We start from the raw sequence: 25,047 nt of genomic DNA, 5'->3' as shown, positions 1-25,047 counted from the left end.
TTGTTTTGTAATTCCTGTTCTGCTGCAAATGCATGTGCTTGGAGTCAAAACCAGCTATGAGCACAGATGTAACTATTTTGTCTACAAAAAGAAACAATGATCCCTTACAGATAAACAGAACACAAGTACTTCACTGCAAGATCACAGTTCACAGCTTTTTATCATCATAGTTTACTTTCTGAGCAGCAGTATCTTGGCCCCCTGTCTTCTGCAAAATAAAATATTAACTACAAATATGTATTTACCAGGAAGAGAAAGAGAAGAGGCTAAAATGGCATTATCTTTATAGCACTAATCAGGCCCTGTCTCTGGCCATCAGTGACCCTGCCACACAGCCTGGCAGCAGTCCTGTGCCTCCCGCACATGGCCAGGCCACAGTCCAGCCCCCTCACCCAACACGGGCTGATGCCACTGACACTGAACTTGTAGGTAGTGACCACTACAGACAAGACCTTTCACTGGGCCATTCCACTTGGCTTTAGATCAAAAACTGAAGCTCTGACCAACAAGATTTTAACCTACGACCAAGTACATGCTTTCTACCCAGGCATGTTTCTGTACCGTGCGCAGCCCAGGGCAGACAGCTGAACAAATAGCAGAGAAGCACTACCCAGGCACTACCAAAGGAAGAGTGTCCTTAGCAGGTCTCATGATTTTCCTCCTCCACTGTGAGATGCAGGACTACCAAATACAGTTCTTAGTCTAGGCCTTATCAGGGACTACTTACATGTAATGGCATTTGTTTGCACTGCTATTATGTCCCTTCAGGCTGGAACAGTAACCTCCCTGCAGCCTCCACCCAAACTCGCTTCTTTAACATCCACAGCCAGCCAGTTCACACGTTCTATTTACTATAAGTCATCATTCATACCATAACTTCCCCCCACGAGGAATGTCCAAAAAGAGCATGATGATCATTACTCTTTATGTATTATTTTTAAACATACAGATATTATATAAACACATGTAAGATAAATGTAAACCATATCCCTTTATATACACCCACAGAATTTATTTTTAAACAAAATACAGGGAGACTAGAAAAATTATTCAGAATCAACACGTACACCTTACATGCCCATCTTCAAATACTCACACTCTGAAATACTAGGGTATTGTGAAGCAGGTGAGTATAGTCTCAGAAGTATGGTAGTTCTAAGGTGCTGAGGTACACTTCAACTTCCTATAAGTATCAGCCAGATCAACAACTCCCCTCCTGCTGTCCTGGTGCTCACCTTACTTCACTCCAGACCACACAGATCAGTTCTGGGAAAATAATCTTCTTTCCCCTGGTTGTGAGAGCACATCACTCCCCTGATCAAATCCTGTCACTGTGTTACACCCACCCTTGCTTTTGAGCACCTCTGAAGAACAGGTCATTTATATTTAGGTGCTTAAGTACAGCCTCAAATGGCTAAAATTACAGAACCTAGTTTGTAACAACTTGGGTCAGCTTTCAACGACCAGAATAATTTTAAAATTGCATTTTGCTATTTATACTTCACTAGTCTGTACACTTTTTCTTTCACTGCTAGTTCATGGGAAATCGATCAAACCTGTTTCACTCAGGGGACACTGCAAGGCTTTCACTGCTCTGATGTTCTGGTTAGTACATACTGTAGAGGAATGTTCTCATGTTAAAACTCAAAAATCTGAATTTATTATTGTATTTGTTTCAACAGCCTGACCTTGGGATGCCCAAAACACCAGTGTCATGAAAGAAAAGCAGTCAGCTCAGGGATATGGCTAACCTAAAATGCATAGGTAACAGGTAAATTCAAAGTAGCAGATAAACGTGCCGAATACCAAAAGATCAATAAAAAGACATAATTTCCAACGGGCATGGTTATTCCAACCAACTTTTAAGAAGGACAGATTTTATACTGCACTACACAGTATGGTTTTTCTATGTTTACAAAGTCCCATCAAAAGAAATGAACCAGGAGCTTTGACTGAGAAAGATCTGGGCATTTTCTCTTCACTGTGATAAAACCACAGTTTTCTACTGAAATGAAGCATATATGCATATGCACAGAACCACGTGTCAGTTAGTTATGGATACTGCCTAAATATACACTGTAAAACTTCAAAGCAAACATACTGGAAGTGCTACTGCAAAAAGAGAGCAACAGGCTCCTTGATGCCTAAATTCTTCTTTCCACAGTTACCTAATTATCCTGTTCTGCTGGCAGAGTTAACTGATGCTTATTCTTTTTCTTCTCCTACTCTCTGCCTTATTGACAACTTCCATTGCTTCTTTAAAACATCCTGTTTGCTTCCTCACCAATTCTCAAAAAACAGCCTCCTGTCTTTCCTTCTTTATCTCTTCTGACTTTCCTTTTTTTCCTTGCACTCCTATATATGTATCTATACCTATATCTATATCAAATACAGTGCCAAGTCTCACAGCTTAGGATTTCTATACACTGACACCCTCACTGGAACCCGTCCCTCATGTTCCTTGACCCTTTGCAGGTTTGTAAGTCACAGTGTGCTATCCAGGAAACGCTCTCTTAAAAAGCTTCATATTTAAAACACTCCCCCCACCCCCGCACACATTCTCTCCACACATTCCCTTCCAGAATTAACAAATGTTTGTACAAAAAGAAAATACAGAAGTTTGCTGTCTTCTGAAAATACCCCCTAAGAGACAACTTGGTCTCTTGTTCTGTCTATGAAATTCACTTCCATCATGACCAGTCTGTGCCTCATGCCACCACTCACTGAAAGGCTTCAGTAAGACTATTCAGGCCAGAAGAGGCCTTAACCATGACTCTGTGATTCTAATTTTTCTCTGAAGTACATCACAGCTCTGTATAATGAAATCATCACTCAGAATTCAGTAACTATTTCAGCTTGCAACAGCAGTGTTATTGCTACTGATTTTTGGTTTTGTTTCCCTGGACTCTCTGAATTATGATGCAGCAATACCACTACATCACTCTGACAGACAAACAGACAGGTTGTATACAAGGGACCACTGAAGGAGGACACTGGACTATGGAGTGTATCCCTGCAGGAAATATATGTAACCATAAAGGAAAAAACCACCCCAACATCCTAAAATGGAAAGTGGGATTAAAATAATCCAGTGGTAAAAGGTATTAATTTCTAGTTATCCACATTACCAACGTGCCATGGTAAGATTGATCTTTCTTGCTCATTCATCTCTACTTACAGCATTTAAAGCATCAAAACTGATCCTTCAGAAAAATTCCATTAATTACTTAATGTAAAAACAATTATGTATATAAACTGCTATTACACTGTCCCTGGCACCCAGAGTCTTCCAGCCTTTGTGCAGGCTGTATGTATATTCAAGGAATTATTTCTACATCTTGGTGCTTTTGAAGGGTTGTGGATTATTTACTGGAAATTATGTGGTGCTTTGATTCCAAAGATACATTTACGCCTCACAAGCTTTAATTACGTTTCAAACCCATACTCTGAGGTGAGACATTTATATTTTAGATTGAAGATTCAAGGTGTGGAGGTAAGATAATTTACTCCAAGCCATATCATCAATCAGTACCAGTCTGGACTAACACCTTACAGTCCTGACCCCTCTCTTCTAATGCTTCTTTAACCAATAGTACAGGCAGGTTACAGGTTCCCAATTCCTAAGCAGAAGTGTGAAATGTAATTTACACCTTTTCTGTGCAAGTCCCGAAAGCCATTTATGTTTGAGAAACTCAGCTGAAGAAAACAATGTAAGAAGACCTGTGCATCTCTTTGATGAAGGTTTCTTTTTTCACAAAATGTTCCCAGTGAAACACTAAGAGTCTGAAAAGACAGAATCTATATTCACCTTTCAACTTTCATCACTGCTATGTTTTCAAGGGTCTACTCTGCTCTCAGGAAACTTAAACCCAGGAAATACTTTCATTGGAGTAGAGTTAAACTGTGTACAGAGAATGTCCCTCATCTGCTGCATGAATGAGGAAATGATTTTTGGATCTTACGCTGCTCTGGTGGAATTTCACGACCTGAGTAGACTCAGCCAGTTGAGTCTCCACTGGCTAATTCTGGAACAAAGCAATGCACCCAATGTCAAAGATCAAGACTACACCTCTGAAATTCTCCAAGGGGAAAAAAATCTGCCTTTTGTAGTGAACTTTCATGCTCTAGTTTAACAGACAATAAAGTGAATGGCATGTAGGAGAACATAGCATAATCTGAATCCATCAAGGCACTATATTCACATAGTGTTAAGAGGCACTTCAAAAATCCAGTGTTGTTTTGTAGCCTGTACTCAGGGTCTGTAGGTGGCAAGTAGATGGCTACATGATCACTCCACAGCCAGTGCAGGACTATTTTAATCCAGAGCATGCTCGTGTGTGCACATTAGCTGAGTAGACTATTCCAACTACAGACTTCTTTCATCACATCTCTCAACAGACTGCATCCCTGATCTGTTACTTGCAGGCGTGTGCAGGTAAAGCAAGCTTCCCACTCTGGCTGAGATAACCACCTCATCCAAGATCTCCACAACAGTGTCAGAAAAACCATGTCAGACTGGGTTCTTCTCTGAAGATTTGATTGTCAAACACACAATGTAGCAAGTTGGTAAAATGGAAATGCAAAAGAAGGAGGAAGGAATGGATAGCCACCAGACACACTGACACCCCAACAGCTCACTAAAAAAGGAAACTAACTTCTTGGTTAAATGTTGGCATGTGAAAGTTAAATGAAGTATCAGCAAGAGTGAGATTTGTTGTCAATCAGGAAAATGAACTGGGTAACAAACGTTGTTTGTGTGATCTGGGAAACAAACATACACTTCATTAAACTGTCTAGCTCAGGGTAGCCAATACTTAGTAAGGAAGAATGAATAGTATTTACTAAAAAATGAATTTTAAAAAGTGGAACGTGCGAGTATGAAAATATCCTTTAGGGATAGACTGGTTCTTTGCTTCTTCTGTGATCATGAGGCACATGCATTGATCTCAGGGCCCTCTTCCCTGACCCAGCTCTTGTAGCACAGAAGAAACCATTATAGACAAGAGGTACTGAGTTTCTGCTAATATCTGTCAGCTTCAGCCCTTTTCTGCCAAGCTTTCTTTCAGCACAGTGTTTAGCAGAATACTTTATATCAGGCTACAAGCACTCAAAGTAGGAAACTGCTGATGATGTATAGTGGATGGGACATCAGAAGTTGCCAAAAGCAAATGTTTTCTGTCAAATGTGTAATTTTATTCAACTACCTTATCCCAGGCATAAATTTGATGACATCTGCCCAAATTGTATTTTACTGCTCAAGGACAATTCTATAGCTCTTAAATTCCACTCTCTGTAGTCCTTACAAACTGCAAATCTAGGATGCATCCAACAAGCCATTTATTCTGAACAAAAATTTGAGGTGAGGGAGACAAATGTACCCTGATAATCCTATCACACTCATACCTAGTCTAAAAGTATTATGAAGAGTACAGAAAAAGAAGTAGAAAGTATTTCATAAAAGTAAGCTTTCTTTCCAATTCTATTTCACTTTAATGGCTCAATATTAAATACCAAAGTAAAACAAAACAAAACAAAATCCCAAACAAAACCCAGCAACAGAAAGTTTGAACATTATGAAAATGTCTTTTCCTAGTATTTGCTTTGATACAAAATTGTCAGCAAAAATAACTTTATGAAACATTTTACTCTCAATGATTTATCATTTTCTGATACTCCAAGTTAGGCTGGAACCTAAGTTATAGTAAGTGACTTGTCCATAAGCAGTACGAAGAGAACTATCAAGTTCCATGTCCAATAAAAACATTCCAAGAAAACAGCATGTTCTATTTTATCCTATTTGGAGAATTTCTGACTGTCATTAAGGCAATTTTTTTTGGTCTTCATTCCTGTATATTCCTGTGTCTCACACATAATACAATCCACTTGCATTATCTTAAAAAGTTAATTTCATTGGGGTACAATTTTAGAAGTATAGAGGTGAAGCATAAAGATCTCTTTAGGGAATTACTTCTCCTCCCATAAAACTTACAGTGTATGTGTCTAGTCTGGGTTTTATAAGTTTTGAGGCAAAGACTAATAAAGACTTTGGAATCAGAGAGACATTGGTTTCAACCCTGGTAAACCTATTTTTTAAGAAGCGCCCAGCAAAACTCCATGCTCATATCTTCCCAAACATCTCTACCACAGCACTTCAGACTCCTGTCAGGAACCACCCACAAAACCAGTGTTGCAAAGTCTTCTGAAGGCCACCCCTTTCTAGCCAACCCAAGTGAGTAGTGATGAGCAGTACTGAAACCAGAAGATGGATGTCAAATGCTTTCTGTGAGCACTATTTAATAGCTGTTTGCATATTAAACTTTAGGTTGAGCAATAGACTTACATTTGTGTACAATACACAAATTACACAGCAATGGACAAAGGACTATGCATGCATTTGAAGCTATGTGTAATAGCACTGAGAAGCTTCTTGGATTAAATCAGTATTTCCAGGATAATCCCTTTGACCACAGCACTCTTCACCAGCAGTAGCAGCCATACACTAAAATGCAGTCCCTTCTTTACTCGTCCCTCCAGAAAAGCAAGTGGCTCAAAGTTCAGGATGACCTCAACAATTAAGAAGGTATTGTTACTTACATGCTTCCAGTGACTTGAATCTCAGGAATTCAAACATGCTGCAAAAGCACCAAGACCTATCTCCATTTTAATCATGGCAAAACATCATAGTTTGGCAAGACTTAATGATATGCTCAGGACGCCACACTCTTAGGAGTAGGGAATACTATGCTGGAATGACAGCTAGTAATATTAACTTTCAAGACATTGGTAAGAACTGAAGTACTGAAAGTCTTTTGTACAAAAATGCAACTGTACAAAACTACCTCATGGACTTCACTGATTTAGCACCCATGAGTTCTAAACGGAGCTCTACCATTTGTTCATCATCCTGTTTTCTTCTGTCCTCTCTCCAAATCAGATTCACATGAGGGAAACAGGCCCAGAAATTTGATGCAACTTGCCCAAGATGGCCCAGACAGTACTCAGTGCCCTGCAGGTCCAGATACAGTTTTTAATGGAAGTCACTTATTTTGGAATTAATATGCATGAACTGGCTTCTAATAAAAATCCCAAGTATTTGTAAATTGTGATATCTGCATCTAAAGGAAACAGGTGTTCCAATTGGTCTTTCTTTTCAAACACAAACCTACAAAACCTGATGAAACCCAAGGACTTCAATAAACTGAAACTGAAAGTATAAACTGAATAAGTATAAATAAACTGAAAGCATTAAATCTATGTTCCTACATGCTCTCTCTTAGCATATCACAGTATTTTTCACGCTTTAACTCCTCATGCCAGCTGGATTGCAGTTTTCAGTAGAAACTTGTACACAGCTGGCTACTTTGAACTTCTGCCTTTAGTTACAGTATACGGTAAGTATTGGGGTCTGTGAATATACTGCAAAATGTTAATAATTGAGAAACTGATTTCTGATGTTAACACTGTAACTATGATTGCATATTCCTAACCTTTAGCAGCAATGCGAACAATCAGTTTTATGAGTCTATACAGTAAAACCCACACAAACACAAAATAATCCTAATAACGGTATTTTACTCTTTTACTATGCCTTTTTGTTTCTTTGAATGAAAACTAAAGAATGGTGGAATTGGGGTAAATGGTAAGCAATGTTTTTCAGACACCACGTCAAGATTTCATATAAAAGCAAAAGCTGATTTTAGAATTCATTTGTGATTGCTGGCAGTGTTTCACACATGGGTGTGGAATTTTAAATGGTCATTTAAAACCATAAAGCTAATTAATCAATCTGTTACAAAGCAGGAATAGTTTACTCTGGATTTTCTAGTACCACTGGGATAGGATTCCCTTCTGACAGACCATATTAACAGTATACATTCCAGTAAGACTTTGAATAAGTGCTGGAGCTAACTTCAATCTAAAGATGCTTTTAGCACCCACACTCCCTAGATTAACATGGGTTTTTACACCACTCGAAAAGCAGCTTTTAATCCAAGATGTCTTCAAATTCAAAAGCCAATGCACATAACCATTCACAGAAAATGAATCCATATTCTGTCACAATCTGCCTTGGAGGTATCCACTTGTCACTACAATGGTTAAATGTCTGTAGGACAGGCAAAGGTCTTAATGGACCAGAATTTTAAATTTTCTGAGTTGTAAAGTTGTTATAAGGTGAAATGACCTCAGGTTCTGCCTCCAGCTGACTCCTTGTTGTGTCAGTAAGTGGCATGTTCAGAGCCAGACTCTCAGACCAAAAGAGGTTTCCATTCAGGTATTAACACCTGTGGCCAAACTACAAACTATGTCCTTCACTCTCCAAATCTTGTTTTCAGAAGATGGGGCATTTTGCAGCCCTTACGCACACACTTGACACCACAGTCTGATACCAGGAACAGAATTCTCAGACTTCAAGGGATCAAATAGTATCAGCACATTTACTGCCCTGGTAATTCCCAGATTGATTTACAGACCACTGCAGCCACTGACAGAACAGAGAATGAACTGTGAAATTCCAGATGATGCTCAGCATTGCAGTGAAACTTTCATAGCCAACCTGCCTTTTATTTGAAAACTGATTTTAAATGTGATTGTTTTTCATGCAATTGTTTCTTAAAAGTAAAGTAGCAGTTAATTTGCTTTAAGTTACCTAAGATTTTCCTAACATGGCACATGAGACCCAACTGCAACTGATAGGACAGGCTGATTTACTTCTTCGAGGTATCCATTCACACATCCCTGCCAAAATATTTCTCCTTCATAATTTAGAGGGCCTCTGAGGTTACGATAAAAAGTTCTGGCCTTTCCTCCTGGCAATTCTACCCGTGTCTAGAAAGATTCGTGAACTTCTGAGCAGACCCTGCATTTAAGTTTAAGGGCACAGAGGAAGGCCTTGCTACTCATGGATATCAAGGAGGGAGCAGTGTGAATGAGGAGTCACCTTTCTGCTTTCATCTCCCTGTCACTTTTGACATCCTCACACAAGAGCCCACTGGAAGATGGCACCGGGTGGGGAGATCTGCCAAACTCATAGGAGGCTAGAATTTCCTTCCTCAGAGCATATAATAGTAATAGGCCAAAACTATCAAACTATGATACCTATGAAATGACAGTGCACAAGTCTTCAAATCACTCACACTGCAATGTTGGCAAACGTGCACATGACAAAAATCAGCAGCGTGTTTAGTACACATTTAGTACTATGAATCTCCTCCCATTCTTGTCTGCAATCCTTTCCTGTTCTCCAGTTCCTCCAGGAGTTCATATTACTCCGTGTTTTCTCCATCCTTTTCCATGCACATACTACTTACATCCCCTTCCTTCTCCCATATACCCTTTTACCCCTGCACTTTGACTGTATACCAATTCCTTTTCCCCTCTTCTCTACCCCACAAATCTGGCTTCTTTAAATCTGCAACCCTTTGGAAATGGTCTCATTTTATTCTTCCCACTATGCCCAAGGGTAACCTCCTCTTCCCAATAAAATTTTTCCTTTTTCCTACTGACACATAGTGGAGATTGCTCACCCTTTTACCACACGCCGTCCCTGAGAGCTGCTTAGGAGAGGAGGATAAGGACCACTCTTCTCTTTCTAGAACAGTTTCTTGGTACATCATGCTCTCCTGAGAGAAGCTTCTCAAGAGGCATTCCTCTGGCAGGGTCACAAAGCAGGCTGACAATAGCTTTCCTCAGCTGCACGGGAAATGCTTTGATGGTAATTGACTCTCTTCCCCAGGCAGAGTATCAAAGTGCAAATCAAGGCTTCCCCTGGAATTTGGAGTTGGTTGCCCAGGCTAGAACAATAGCAGTGATGCTAGACAGTCTTGGTAATGGTTTCTATTTTAACTTCCTGCCTTTATTTTTTAGAGCTGCCTGTCACTTGGCATTACTGCCATGCTTGCTGACTAGCGATATGTTTGTTTTCTTGTATTCCCTGTTTTTGTGCAGCTGTATTCCACTATGGATTCCTGTAATACCTTCACTGCAAGCTCTGTGAGGCAGGGTGATTCCTGCAGTATTTGCACAGACCAGTACAGTGGGGGTACAGGCCTCTTCAGTGCTCTGTTAATACACAGCATCAAAACCTTAGGTCTGGTCACAGAACAGGGAGGACAGTATTGGCAGGAAATGAGACCTCTCTTTGCTCCCTGTCGCCTGCTTACTGCCTTGCATCAGTCAGAGCAAAAAAAAAAGCAAAACGGGCAGGATGTGTGCAAGGAAGAAGCTGAAACAGTGCCCAAGTGAATGGAAAGTATCCAGATGGCTGTGGTAACTCACACGAAGGGAGTCAAATCCAAACAAAATGAAAACAAAACCATATGCCACGTACCCTTCACTCTCTTGCTCTCTTTCTCTCCCTGCCTTTCTCCTGGCTGTTGCTCGAGGTCTTTCTATCAGTATGGATAATAGTATGTTACTCATTTGAGTGTATGTCATGAATAACAATAACCTCTCTTTTACATTAGAGATCACAGATTAATATTATTCATGTAACAAAGAATGTAATATGAACCACAAAATTATACTCATGTAAGGGTCAAGGAAGTGCAAGGGTCTGCAAGGGAAGTTATATTTCTTTATTAAATCCTTTTTCTCTGGTATGCTGTATATACTTATAAAAGAGAATATTAATTTTACACGTCTATGTTGCTATATGCTATAGAAATATCTACTCACAACCTGCTTGTATCTCAGGGGGAGTATTCAAAAGCATCATGGCAGTGGCAGCATCAATGTCAGGATCTGGAAAAATCAACCAATAAATACATTATTTACAACTGGGCTAATCTTCTTACCCCCATTGCTAAACTATAGGTTCGACCACATCTCCGAGTGAAAAGGTATGAGAGTTCATTATTCAGAGGGCTCGTTGACTACACATTAAATTTACCCCCAAACTCACATGGTATCCCCTTGCCACTATTAAACAGAGCGCAGTGATCTATGTCACCGAGCACTGCTTGTGCTTGTGTATGCATGATACCTCTGCTCTTAGCCTCACCAATTCCCTGTTTAACTCTGTGGAGAGTATTTAGATTTCATTACAAAGATTCTGTGAAAGCAGGTGCAACATCACAATTTGGAAGCAACACAGAGGGATGAGCTGACAGCTGAAGGAAAGCACAAGGAACACCTGAGCCAGTACAGAAGATGACACTTGGTCATTTCTATTTGTCAAGAAAGATTTCAGTAAAGTTTGAGAAAGTGTTGGAAGACAAACTGCTGCAATTAAGAAAAAAAAAAAGAAACTAGCATTTCACCGAAGCATCAAGTTATTTGCATCCTTATCCATTGTCACTTTAATATAAGCAAAAATAATCATCTGGCTGCTGTTATTCTTAAACTGGTTTCTGAATCAATCATGAACAGTCAGCTGACAGATGGTAAGTTATAGAGACAGAACAAAATATGATCCTTTTATAACTATATTCACTTGCTTCACACACAACAGCTCGGCTGCTATGGAAATGCAGGTAGCTATGACAACAGTAAACAAACCCACAACGGCCACTGAATAAGCTGAAAAGAACATCTGCCCCAGCAAAGCGTCCCAGCTGCCCTGGGGCGCAACTTGCTAATCGTGCAGTGATGCTGTGTGACAGAGAAAGCCGCCTATGCCATGTCCAAATAAATGAAGTGTGCAATTGAAGCAGACATAAAAACGCACACCCTGGCTGACTGCTGCCTCTGTGCTGCTAAACTGAATGACTAATGAGTATGCATTTGTTGTTTGGGGTTGGGGGTTTTTTCAGCTTGTCAGTATTTATACCAAATTACATACCAAAAAAATTAATTTACTACTATTAGCTTCATGGCACTTTATTTGGGCTATTATGGCAGAAAATTACTTAGCACTGTTAAAAATATCTGTATTTTTGATCTTTATATATTTCAAATCTATTCCCAGGACTGTGATGTGGTATGAAGCCCTGTAATTTATTAACAATACAAATGACGTAGACAGGATTTCAAAATCTGCTTAAGCCAAACAGAAATTCACTTGACTGGTGAATTAAAAAAGGAACTTTTTATTAGTCTAAGTATGTACCACTTTTCTGTGAATAGCCGCAAACACTCTTCTAAAGGCTTCTACTCTATTATTTAATTCCTAAAACAGTAAACAGAGAAACAGTGTAGCAGGTGTCCAACTAAAGCTGAAGCAGAAGCAGCAGACTTACTATAAAAGGTGCCTGTGTCTTCTGGACAGGTCAACATTTTCCAAAGAAAAAGCAGCGTTATCAACTTAGTTTCATCTTCAAGTCTGAAAATACCTCAAAAGCAGCCTTCCTGCTGCAGTAATCTATGCTGAAAGTGCCATTTCCAAACAGCTTAGTTCCCAAATATGTGCCATGTTGCAAGACTGGATCCACATACCACACAGCAAATGCGTGCTGTCAAACTAAAGAAGAATAATCTATCTAATGTTTAAAAGCAAGAGAAAAGAGCAAAGAAGCCTGAGAAATAAAGACAAATCAAACTAAAAATCTTCCCTCTTTTCTATACCATAAAATCAGGAGATTGTTAGAAGTTGAATCTAGTGTATCATAATTCATACAGCCAACTTCAGTATTTATTGGCTGTTCTTAAATTTTGTTTTGTTTTCATTCAAATATGGTCCCCTTTGCTGGATGACATTGCAGTATAATGCTAATTTTTCTGCTGAAAGAATAAAAGAACACAACTAGGAAAAGCATATTTCCTGATGACTTTGGGTTTTGTTAGTGCAACAAACTCTGTGATTTGAGATAAAATTGATGCAACCAGTTTCTGTTGAAAGGTGCATTTTCTTAGCCTTTGGACCACTAACGGTAGCACCGTGTTTCTGCAATGACGTAGGACATGAACATGAGCTGCTCACAACACAGGACTGCATCTGCAGCAGCTGTCTCCCGAAGCGTGGCCATGTCTAAAGTCCATCCACGCCTGCTGTGGTGCCTAGCTCTGTTTCTATTGGTATATTCTTGAAGAAACCAGACAGCTATTCCATAATACCCTGGCAGAGGTTAAGAGAGCTTAGAGGCTTGCACGAAGGGTTGTGTCAGCAGGATCCAGGAAAATGTGCTTTGGGTTTTCCTACTGTAAGGAAAAAAGAAAAAGGAGGGGCTGGTGCACACGTGAGACAAGGGCCAAGGGGCAGCTGTCTGAGCCCGCACAAAGAGGTGCAGAAGCAACAACTGAGGGCAGATTGAAAAGCTGGCACGTTCCTTTGCAGCATTTGCCTTCACAATTTGGAGGCGTTCTCCTGAGCAGATTGTCAAGAAGAGCGAAGAAGTAGCCATGAGGAGCAGCACCAAAGGCAGCGACTGAAGGGCCCTTTGCTGGGACTGGCACTTCTGGCTTTGGCTGACGGTTCCCACCAGTGCCCACACGCTGACCCTGGCCCTTTCCCCACAGCTGCCATCCTTCTGAAGTCTCTTCCATGTGGATTCTCTCATTTGTAGCAGTAAGGGCTGACCTTGTTTACTGCTGCATCCCCACCAGCTGGTAACTGGATCCTGTCCCTTCTGCCTGGCCTGTGTTTATGAAGCTGTGGATTTCAGAACTGAGATCTCTGCCCTACCTGAAGTCTGTGATCAGCACAAAGGCTCCTGAAGTTATTAACAGTGGGTGGTTAGTGAAATATGATTGCAGGAACATCTTTCCCTAGGAAACCAGGTTAAAAATAACTACATACAAAGTTTTGGAACATAGAAAATTAAGTATTTAAATGAATGCATTCTGGTTCCTTTTTTTGCTAATTGAAGTAAATGGCAAACTGACTGCATACATCAACTGTTAATTTTTTGCCAGTGGAAAGCAGAGGATGTCCAGCCTTCCCTGTGAATGAGGGAAGGAAGGAACAATGAAGAAAAGTAAGGATTGTGGGTGTTGTACAAAGAAGTAAGAGTATGTCGAAGTCTCAAACAGGCAAAACTGGAGAGTGACAAGAAAATAATGACAGAAATTGCTAGCAGCCCTAGTTCTTCCTGATGAACAACTGCTGTCCAGCTACACACTTTGCTACAATCTGAAGTTTCAGTGCTTGGTCCCTCATGCACCAAGGGCCCATTACAAGGTACCAGAAAGGACCTGGAAGAAACCTTAAGCACTTACAAGAACTTGTAAGGCATGAAAGCCATCAAGGGGCTGGAATTCTACTACAGCTGCAGTACCTCCCCTCGCAGTGTGAGCCTGCTGGTGTTTTTGCCAGCATCGCTTTCAAACACAAAACTTCTTTTCATGAAGATAAAACCAACGATTATATAAGATAATACCAACTGCTATGAGGTATGAACCTCATAGCAGTTCTGTTTGCTGCATTTTAGATTCATGACCCTTGTCAGCAGTGTTCAACAGTGAACACCAAATCTGCAAACAGCACCTAGTTCTTTCACTGAAAAATTAACCTACAGTTTATCACTCTGTGGAATTATATATTTGCATATTGTCAAGATGTACTTTGAGCCAAATTTCACTTTGCATGTTACCTGTATAGATCAGAATCTGTCTTGCACAGACATGTGAAGTGGAAAAATGGTAGGCATGAAATATTTAGCATGAGATTACATACAAGCAATGCAGATGATAGCCCTCAGGTAGCAGACTCATTATTCCAGAATTCACAAAAAATAATTAAAATCAAACATGTACCTGAGAAAGCCAGATGTGACAGCTGTTGTTTTATATGTTGTGATCTCCGATCCAAGTTCATTTCACAGAGAGAGAAAGTGATTTATAGTAATTCATATTATTTTGATATTATTTCAAACTTTGATCTGGTTTCATCAAACCCTTCAAATCCATCCCATTCCAATTAAATAAAAATTAGGATAACATAGTGCCCTCTTGGTTTCACTAGAGGATATTTATCTTTACAGCCATACTGTAAGGTTTTAAAGAAAATAGCAGCTTAAAGCAGTACAAACCAACCACGGCCTGAATTTTCCAGCACAGATGCCTAGAGAGAGGCACTTAAGATGTATATTTAGGTATTAAAAAAACGTTACTGCCAACTGAAGTAAAAATGTAGTTAGTAAATAAACTGCACCATCTGTACACTACAACCACAGCCATGTTATCTCATCAGGAAGGAATTTATAAGATCTTCTTTTAATTTAAAGTTACTACATCTAGAATAGAACTATTTTTGCCAAGTATTTCACTTTACCATTCAGTATGCTAGTTTTTGGCCCATTCTACTTCTGCCTCAGCATCCTCCACTGCTTTTTCCCATTTATATGTCCCTACTGTAGATGGAATGCCTAAAACCTAGTGCCACTGTACTCAAAAGGCAGAAGTTCCGATTATTTCTTGTCTACAAGATCAGTCTTTTAACCCACTCCCTGCTTCACTTTCTAGCATAGCCCATTCCTACACTTTTAAAAGTGATTTTATTCTTTGATATTTTCAATTTTCATCAGCAGAAAAATGATGCAAAAGCAACACTGTCTTCCATCTTTTACCTTCAGGCTTATTAAACTGCAACAGAGAAAATAGCAGCTCGCCCCTGTTTAACTTATCTGTTCACAGAAGTGCCTTTTCTCTTCCCACATCATGATGGTTAACCTTGGTATGAGTCAGGTCAAAAACATAGAGAATAATGAACAGAGTGGAGGCTTTTTTTCCCATTTGCTTTTTTCTTTTCTTTTTTTTTTTTCTTTTTTATTTTTAATTTATTTTGCCTAATGATGGGATAGGAATACAGCTGTTAAAATAAAGTTGCAATGTGTAGGACAGAAAGAAATACCTGAAGAGAATTGTAAGTACTGTAACTCTGTCAAACTCCTTGGTGTGGGATGCCACTGAGTCCACTTCTGAAGTATTTAAATAAGGCTGAGAAGTTCTCTTAAAATAAACAGAATACTTGTGGAAGTGTACAGTAAACCAGTAGGATTCAGAACCAAGATCTTAGGAAGAAACAAGAAATTATATTCATATCTCAACAACAGTGCATGAAAGACCACACATGAGAATTCTGGAAGTTATACAATAGAGGCCAGGAGGAAGCAATTTCATTAGCAATGCAAAGTCACAGTGGAGCATCTCCCAACTCCTTTAAACGGATCTAGTATGCAGCATAGAAGAAGAAAGGCACAGGTCTAAATGAACTAACAGTTTTTCCTATTTAAGTTCATTTCCAGCACTGCCAAGTAAGCTATGGCACAAGTATCCTGAGAGGTCTAATTTTAAAAAATACAGAATATTTGTAACAGAAACCTCCTTCCTGCTCCTCTATTTTGTTACATTTGTATTGTCATGAAGCATCACATACGATTTCCATTCTCTAACAATACCATTTTATCAGAAATTAAAAACTGTAAACCAAACAGTTACAATATTTTCTTGTTAAAAATACTAGCTTTAATAAAAAGAATGATAGTAGAAAGAGTTACAGAAGGTCTTATACATGCACAAACTCAAAGAGGTTCATCTACCATTTAGAAAGCTGTAGGAAACCAAAGCACCCTAACTTTCCATCTCAGGAGTAAAGATTAAGATCATTTAACTCTTTAAAGACAGACTCACAACACTGATAGTCATTCTACCAGTGCAAAATAAAAATACTTTAAGAGACACCTGACTAAAGAGAGATGAGATATACATCTTACACATAAAGATGACATACTAAAGCACATACTCTGCTTAAAAACAGGGTGGAGATTTTTGCTTTGGTTTTGTTCCTGTATTTTAAAATTATTTTTTCATTTTGATGCACATTACTTAACTTTCAGTGCAGACGGATGTGAATATAAAATTTACCCATCACAAAGGCAACAGTAAAGTTTTTTGACTTCATCCAGCCTGTGCAGCTTGGAGTACTGAACAGAAAACATCAGCTAGAGAAAACACTAGCCAGTGAACTAGCACAGAAGAGAGAAACAATTTGCTGTTCCATCATGTACTTACCTAATTTGTGATCAGGAATTTCAACCATCTTCTGAACTGACTGCTGCAGCCTCAGCTTCTACAGTGGAAGATGTGATTATGAGGGCTGTAACTCGTTGCAACCTTACAGGTTGCAAACATACTTTTTTTGACTGAAGAATACACATACACATAAACACACATGCTCTTTGTACCCAGTTATGCAGATGTGTGTTATCTCTGGGACATCAAGGTCATCATTGCTCAAGCTTTCATAATGTCCCTGCTGCTAACAATAGGTTTTTCTTCCAGCAAAGTGGGAGGATGGCTGGCAGGAGGAAGTCCTCTATAAAATTCTGACCAGGAGGAAGTCCCTTACAAAACTCTGACCATTTAAGACCAAAGTAATCATACTCCATATTGTCCCATATCAGTGTTTTTCTAAGCTCATTTCCTTCTCACTGCTATTTCAAAACACATTTGTGTCCACCAGGCCTTGAGAACCAAGTACCGCTTTCAGTCCAGCAAGTGCAGGACATGCCAGGTGGAAAAGACCCAATGCATTTCCCTTAGTCTGAGTGACCCTTGAGGAAGTGTCTCCAGTCCTCCTGCCTCAGCCACCATAGCTCTGAAGGAAAAGGTGGCTTCTGGATACTTTCATTACAAGGTGAGTCTTCAGCAGGGCTTCACCCAAATATCCCAACTGTTGGAACAACCACGGCACAATCCACACCAAGAACACAGCAAGGGAAGGCCTGGGGAGGTGAACATAAACTCCCCAGTGGTTTTAGGATCCAGAAAGCAAAGGGGGAAATATCAGATAAACATGTAAACAATAGTGAAGAGGGTATTTCAGGGATTTGAAGAAAAAAAAATTGCCACTAATGATGAGAAAAGGGTCAGGCCTGTGACACTGCCAGTGAAAGCACTGTATATAGTGTAAGAGCCAAATGCAGTCTAAAACCAAAATAAGAGCAGAAAAGGTGAGCAAAAAATCCAGCAGCTAAAATAGCTGTGTGCTAATAACACAGGCAGACTGCCATAATGGAAGAGGAACTCGAAGCACTAGTGCTATTACAGGAAAATTCAGAAACAGGGTGGAACAGCAATTATTAGTGAAACAGGTGTCAAAAGGTCTGTGCTTTTCAAAGAAAAGAAATACAGGTTTTATATGGTAGGATACTGTTATGCAATAAAGAAAGAGTATACTTTGGAAACAGAATGAAAAAGAAAATGTTTGGAAATGCTGTGGACAGATGGTCAAAGAAGATTGCTAAGACAGACTCTGGGTCTGCTCTTGACTTCTTACACCAGATATAGACCTGGACAGAGCTCTACATCATTAAAGAAATGGGAATTACTCAACAAGGGAGACCAACTTCACAGTACAGATTGGAGAACAGATGCTATTAACTATGGTAAGACCAGTTATTCCTGGATGTGACAGCTGACAAGTTTCTTTATCCCTGTTGCTGAATGAACTAGAATAGATTCTATTCTGCTCTTTATCTTAAATAATGAGGATGACTTTGGAACAGGGGACCATGAAGCGATTCAGTTTAGATTAAGTGGGAAGGATAACAGCAAGCCTAATTCTGTTTAAGATCTATTATTTTGAAAGAGCAAGTTCTGATGAATTAAATTCTTCCTGTGGAACCTCTGGAAAACAGACTGGACCGAGGAACTCTAGACCTCAGCCTGGGGAAAGCTGCAGTTTCTGCAAGTCACTGCGCCAAGACCTAGATCAAACCTGTATCTGGAGAAAAGCAGAGAAGATGCAGTCTTTGAAAATAAGATCAAAAACCGGAAAAAAACAAGCTGGACAACGGAACCAACGTGGAAATTGACTTTAGGGAAGAAAGCAGAGAGCTTGGCTTGCTCAGTTAAGCAAAACAAAGGCAGAGAGGAAGTCAGACTATCAATATGAGGTAATCATGGGATACAAGGGTAAAAAAAGCAAGGTAGAAGAACTATTAAGTCAACACCGGCTGAAGACAAAACTAGCAACTAGAACACTTCTAGAAAACTCTTCTAACAGGAGCTGAAACAAAGCAAAAGTCTGCATGTGAATTTTCAGAAGTAGTTACAGAGTGTTGCAGCTCACAATGCAACCCAGGGGAAGGGACTCTTCAGAAGCTGCCTTCCAAACTGCTCCTCTAGGGCAGGTAAGCTCTCTGCAAAACTCTATGACAGAGAGGGAAAGAGCACAAAACACAGCCATGAAGAAACTATGCCAGTCTATTTGCACAAAGGCTTATCTACATAAACCTGCAGAAGCACCAGGATGATGTCTGACATTGCAGGACTGGACCTTGCACCACTTCATGTCAAAGCTGACTTGCAATAAGCTTAGGGGCTGTGCTATGGACACACAGAATCCATGCCTATCAGTTTCCAGCATGCTATGTGCCCTGAGCTGCTCAACTCAGGCAGGATGCCTGAAGATCAGTGGCTGTCTGCACTTGGAGGGGTCAATTGCTGAGCTGGAGCCTCATACCAATGCGGAATGGTGATGTGAGCCCACAGCTGTCATATGGTACCAGCCTGAGCCCAGGCAGCAGCCTTAAGCATTTAAAGCAGACTCCTGGTGCAATGAAGAGGAGTTGGCCAGGAGCTACTCCAGTAGCACTGGAACCATGGCACTTATGAAGAAAAGTCAGTGGGCCAGCTCTGTGAGACCCGGTTTGCAAGTGATGTCACCTCTCCTATGGCACTCCATGCCTACTCCATTCGTGTTCAAACTCTCACCTTTCCTCTTCTGCTTTCCTCTGCAAGACAGTGGAGCGGATCCAGGCAGGAAGGTGCAGAGAGGTGCCAGCAGGCAGAGCCTTGTACATGGGCAACTGGGAGAACCAGAGAGAAAGGATGCTAGCCCACAGCTTAGGGAGGTCTATGCACAGGGACTTCTCTGTGAACCTAGGAAAGGCTGGGAAAATTGGCTGCAAGCCCAACAGCTCCCATTTTGGTGTATGCTGGACAATCCTGGGTTTCAAGGTGTGGATGAAGGCAGGACAGCTAGAATTGTCACCAGAAGTATGTTAAAAAAAGCCAGGATAAGCATGACAAACTAGCAGGTAGACAGGAAGGCAGAGTCTGCTGGGACTCTACTCCGTGCCATACAGTCAGCCCAGGCATGTCCTCCAATTCTAGATTAGGTGATTTTTTTCCCCAGGAGGACAGTGGATAAATGAAGGTGTGTTAGTGCTAATTCTCAAGTAAAGTCACACCTGAAAGAAGAGATTACTTTCTGTTTGTAGTTATGTACCAGTCAAGCATGCATATTACAAAAGAAGAAAAATCAAAGTCTGTACCATTTACTTCCCTTCTCCCTAAGACTGAGACCAAACAGTCATTAGTATAATCCATCAATCAATGATCAATCAACAAATCAAATTACTAGTTTTGAAAATCCATTATTAAAAACATTGGAAAACCCTGCTGGGGCGACTCTGTCTCCCTTGCCAATCTTTTGCAACTGTATCCCTATCAAACACCAACAGGACTAGACACAAACTTACCCACACAGAAGCAGACTAAGGTCTACTTTCCATCAGAGCACTAGACAGTCATCATTTTGCATTACTGCGAGCCAGCCCCATGGAGATCCTAAGGACTTCTGACGTGGATGATGACTGAGCACTCTCCACAGGGAGTGCTGTTCAACATGGCTGGAACAAGATGCTCTTCTGCTTCTCTGAGGGCAATCAATGGAGGAAGACAGCAACACCGCCACCATCTGCAAAACTGGTTCCGCTCTTCCTGCAATACTCCTTTTAAACCTCTTTCATTTTCAAATAAAGGAAATGACAGAAGAGCAGAAATCTAGTATTTAGGGCCTTCTGACTTTTTTTTCCAGAGAGCTTCCCAGGCAGGCTGAGGGATGAGACTCAGGCCAATGGTAAGGCAGTGCAGGAAATATTCAATGCCATTTTTGAAGGATTGTTATCATGAAATATGAAAACAAAAATAGGCTTTGAAGATCCCGACAGTCTAACTGCTGATGTCTACAAGAGAATCCATGGAGTAGCAGAATTACTTTCAAATTACAACAGTCAATATTGTGAAACCACATTAGCTTGTTTTAGCGAAAGCTTCTGATCAAAGCAACAGGGTGAGCACAGGCTGAACACTGAAGAGACTTCACAGAGAAATGAGCCAGCCTTAGGCTGGGGCTTTAACTTAGCTTAAACAGCATACATAAGAATAGGAATTATTTAAAAGAACTGCAACACCATTTGTTTAGACTAAACATTGCTTCCTAATTATCAAAGTTTTTTTGTTTCTTACTTCCATACTTAATGGAAGAGATTTTATAGAAGATATGCTGCAAACCTGAAAAAACCTATCAAAATTGTTTTCATCTACATTTTTCTTGAATTCAGTTGCATATGCATGTCAGATATTCCACTAAGCACTTTGGTAATGTTAATTTAGCACCATCTATACTATATACTAGCAAACATGTAAATTCAATATTGTCATCACTGGCATTTTTACTTAAGCATTTTAAAAGCAGAGGAAATATGAAATGTTATGAACTGAAATGTGGCAAGAGTAATTGATTTGAGAGTCTAAAGAGAAAGCACTAAGACAAGACTTTGCTGCTAAGTCACATTTACAGTCCCCCTTGGATGCTTCTAACTTGCTAAACTATCATGTAGCTCCTTTCTAGCCAAAATGGTTGAAATAACTTTTTACTATTATCTATTACATTTTGATTAATTTAATTAAAATGAAGGAGACACACAGGATTCCACTTCTGCCAACCTCTGATTTGCTATGAATGATTGTGTTCACACTCCTTGAATTCTGAACGGCCACTAGCTGACAGGTAAGGTTACCAAAGTAGTAAGAAATGGGCAGAACACAAGCAGAATTCTTTTGCAGACTCAGCTCATCAGCTGAAAGATGTAAAGAGTATTTATTGCAAAAAATGGAGTGAGTAAACTAAGAGGCTCTCATCCCCTTCTCTTTATGCTGAACAAGGACCCAACTGATCATGTGTACAAGCCATGCCTAAAATGAGTTGTGGGACATTAAGAAAAAATTTAAAAACTAAATAAATGAAGCTTTATCCAGAAAGTAGTGAGAGCTGTCTCTGTATCCAGGAAAAACACTTATATGTATATTTAAGCCAGAGAATGAGTAGCATCCGTGGAAGAGGATCAGAGTACCAGCATCCTGCAGGGCTCAGCCCCCAGCTAGAACAGCTGGGCAGCTCAGCTATAGCTCAGGACAGTTTCGTAACGGACCAGTGTTTCATTAACAAGAATCGTAAGCATGTTCTGCACAATTCTCATGGGCATACAACAAGGCCAGAGAAGAAAACACCTTTTAACGGTGCTAGATCTCATTTCCTTGCAGCCCACCAAAACCAGCTCCTGATAGCAGGCAGCCATGTCTCTGGTGGGAAGGAACAGTCCTTGCTCCCAGCAAGTGGGTGGCAAGGCAAAAGTTGCCACGAAGAAACAGGGAGCTTGCTTGTATTAAGTATTTAGTCATCTTGTCAACTTTGTGTTTATAACCAAATAAAGAAGAAGCTCCCCATTTCCTTTTGTACTCCAGAATTCCAACAAACTCTAATGAGAGCTGGTTTACTGATTTTAAGCAGCAGTTTCTGCAATCTTGTCAGTGCAGCACAAAGGCACCTCTCTGGCCTTTCAGGGAGTTCTACTTCATATACATACAGCACACAGTTCATACTACCTCTGCCAGCGCAAAATCAACTTACTACCATGATCCGTGCATCAGATCTGAGTGTCTGTTGAGAGCAAAACATGGGCTGTCTGGGAAAACGAATCTTAATAATGTTGGGTAATCAGATTGATTACTACAAAACAAACCAGAGAGAACACATTTGCCTTGTCCCCTTCCCATCTCTGTGTACTCATCTTCAATGACTGCCTGCCCTCTCCTGGGAGTGCCACATGGACCCATCAACCCACTAGCCCTCTGTACAGAGGCCCTCCCAATGCACCTCTCCTCCAGAAGGTGAAAAGTTGCTAAGCTTCCCAGTGTGCCTGTTGAAGATTTCCCTTCCTACTCCAAATCTCCCTGCTTCTCTCCTTCCTGTCTCCAGCAGGGTATAAGGAAATCTCAAAGGGAAAGGGTGGCAAACCCCCAGAAAAGCAAATGCAAAAAGAAAAAAACTTTTGATTTATTTTTCATTTTAGTGCCATCTGTTACAGCAAACAGCTGTCCTGCACAGAGTCCGGAACAGAACTGAAAACATTACAGGGATCCTTTTCCCCTTTCAAATACCTGATGCCCTGATTTAGAAACAATTATTCATAAATCTGGTACAACATTTCATCCAGTACAACAAATGCTAATGGAGATACACTGTAGAATTGTAAGGCTTTTGTTATAAAAGCCACAGATATTGTTCCTTTGGAAATATATCGATGAAGATGTTTCTATTTTATGCAAAATTGTCAGTGAAATTCCAGCGAAGTTACAGATCTGATAGTTACAGGACTCCTTAGAGTAGAAAAAAAAGTGCTATTGTACACTATAATACAGTTAAGGAAAACAGTGTAAAGCCTTAAAATGGCTTTACAGTCACTTGTTTCAAAGAAGACTCAGAGTGGTAATTATGCCTGATTAAAAATCAGTGTTGCTAGACCTGATATTCGCTGGAAAGAGCCTGGAATGGAATTCATAAACCCGCAAACTCTTAGTGCTGGGTATGCAGTGAGCTACATCTTCCTTTACCAGAGATGAAGGTAAGCAGCTCCCTTCCTTTTATTTTCAAGGCAAAGTATCTGGGAACGTGTTTGAGGTTGGTTTTCGTGTCACTAGTGGGTATTTTAATAGAAGTGTGAAGATGTATTTGCAATGTAACAAAGAGTGTATTTATAAAGTTAGTTTTAGAAGCGGGAAAACTTTATTTTCTACTCATGTCAGGCAGCAACATCAAATCTGATCTGGCCTTCAATCATGATAATGCAGCACAGCTTGCTTAGGCTTTTTACTGATGGGACTGCTTTGAGATTGCTAGAAAGGATGCTGATGAGTATTAACTATGATGTCTGTCATTTTGTATCTCTGGGTAATAATCCTACAGCTCTATCGTTATGATAGCAGACTGCCTCTCAAGAATTTAAACACAGAAATTCTCTCTTTTCTTTCAAAACTTTTAGATTAAGTAGTTTGACAAGGGTGTATGTGTACATTAAAGAAAAAGAGACATGCATGTAAGTACAAGGTACTGGAGAAAAAGCACAAAAGGCAGAAAAGTGCATTTTGCAAAATCTGTGATAACACTCTGGTGGAGCATGTCTACAAGAACTCCTCCTTCCATGGTTCTCAAAGCCAAGCCTACATGGCAAATACTGAAGGACATCACAGCTTTTCAGAGGCAAAACTGGAGGAAATCTCTCGGAAAGCTTTGACTATTTGGACAACTATTTCAGTTTTCCACGATGGAAACTTAACAGATATATTCATAAGAGCCTCTATAAAAAACAGCAGAAAAAATTTTTTTAATAACTGGGGAGGTCCTGTCAGAGCAGCAAATCAGTTTTTTATTCTAAAGTCATGTAAGTGTATGTATTCCAGTAAGAGCAGCAGAGAGAATCTAAGTTCACTGTTACAGGTGGATGGTGCAGATACTTCTTGCTGGTGTAGCAACATGACATCCAGCAGCTCTGAAAAAATGAAAAGCTCCCAGAGCAGAGGCAGAAATAATGGTCTGATGCAGAAAGGACATTTTTTAGTGCTGTCTCAACTTATCCACCACTACACTTTTGACAGCTGCTCACAGAAATCTGGATTTGCTATAATAGTCTAAAGCTCTGGTTGGAAAGAACTGCAGGACTGCTTCCCATGATGGCTGATGCCATCATCTCCATGACATGAGATGCACAAATCTGACATAAACACAGAGCCATCAGTTGACCACATGCAGAGGAAGCTCCACCCTGACCCCACAGAGACGTTTGGTGGTCTCCCAGCTTGCTGATTTGTATCTGTTCTTCACAAGCCAACCCTTCCCCGTGCTTTACGATTGTGGCTAGGGAAGGGCAGCTAACTACAATCACTTCCGAATTTCACAAGCTGGCAAAACAGTGTTCCTTTAAGATACCCCAAGCATACCCACAGCTATTGCTGCAAATGGCTTGCTATTCTACCCCACAGAATGCAATCAAAAACATACTCCTTGTCAAAACCTTTTGTAACATTTAAATATCATCCTCTCCGATT

The 25,047-nt window shown here is 40.1% G+C and overlaps 1 protein-coding gene across 8 annotated transcripts in view; it reads right to left on the bottom strand.

Moving 5' to 3' along the window:
* FOXN3 (forkhead box N3) overlaps window positions 1-25,047 on the bottom strand; it is a 212,436-nt gene that overhangs the window by 17,963 nt on the left and 169,426 nt on the right. For 5 of the 8 annotated variants that reach the window (XM_048305694.1, XM_048305693.1, XM_048305695.1 and 2 more), the window contains one exon: window positions 10,675-10,740. The exons of 2 other annotated variants lie outside the window; for them this stretch is intronic. In XM_048305694.1, coding sequence (XP_048161651.1) covers window positions 10,675-10,740 — 66 coding nt within the window. The remainder of the gene's footprint in view (window positions 1-10,674; window positions 10,741-25,047) is intronic. One more of the 8 variants, XM_048305696.1, reaches the window with a different exon arrangement.

Source organism: Corvus hawaiiensis, chromosome 6 (genome assembly GCF_020740725.1).
Source record: "Corvus hawaiiensis isolate bCorHaw1 chromosome 6, bCorHaw1.pri.cur, whole genome shotgun sequence".
NCBI classification, from domain to species: Eukaryota; Metazoa; Chordata; class Aves; order Passeriformes; family Corvidae; genus Corvus; species Corvus hawaiiensis.
The sequence above is the reverse complement of the archived record's forward strand: the minus strand, read 5'-3'. Positions and strand labels throughout refer to the sequence as shown.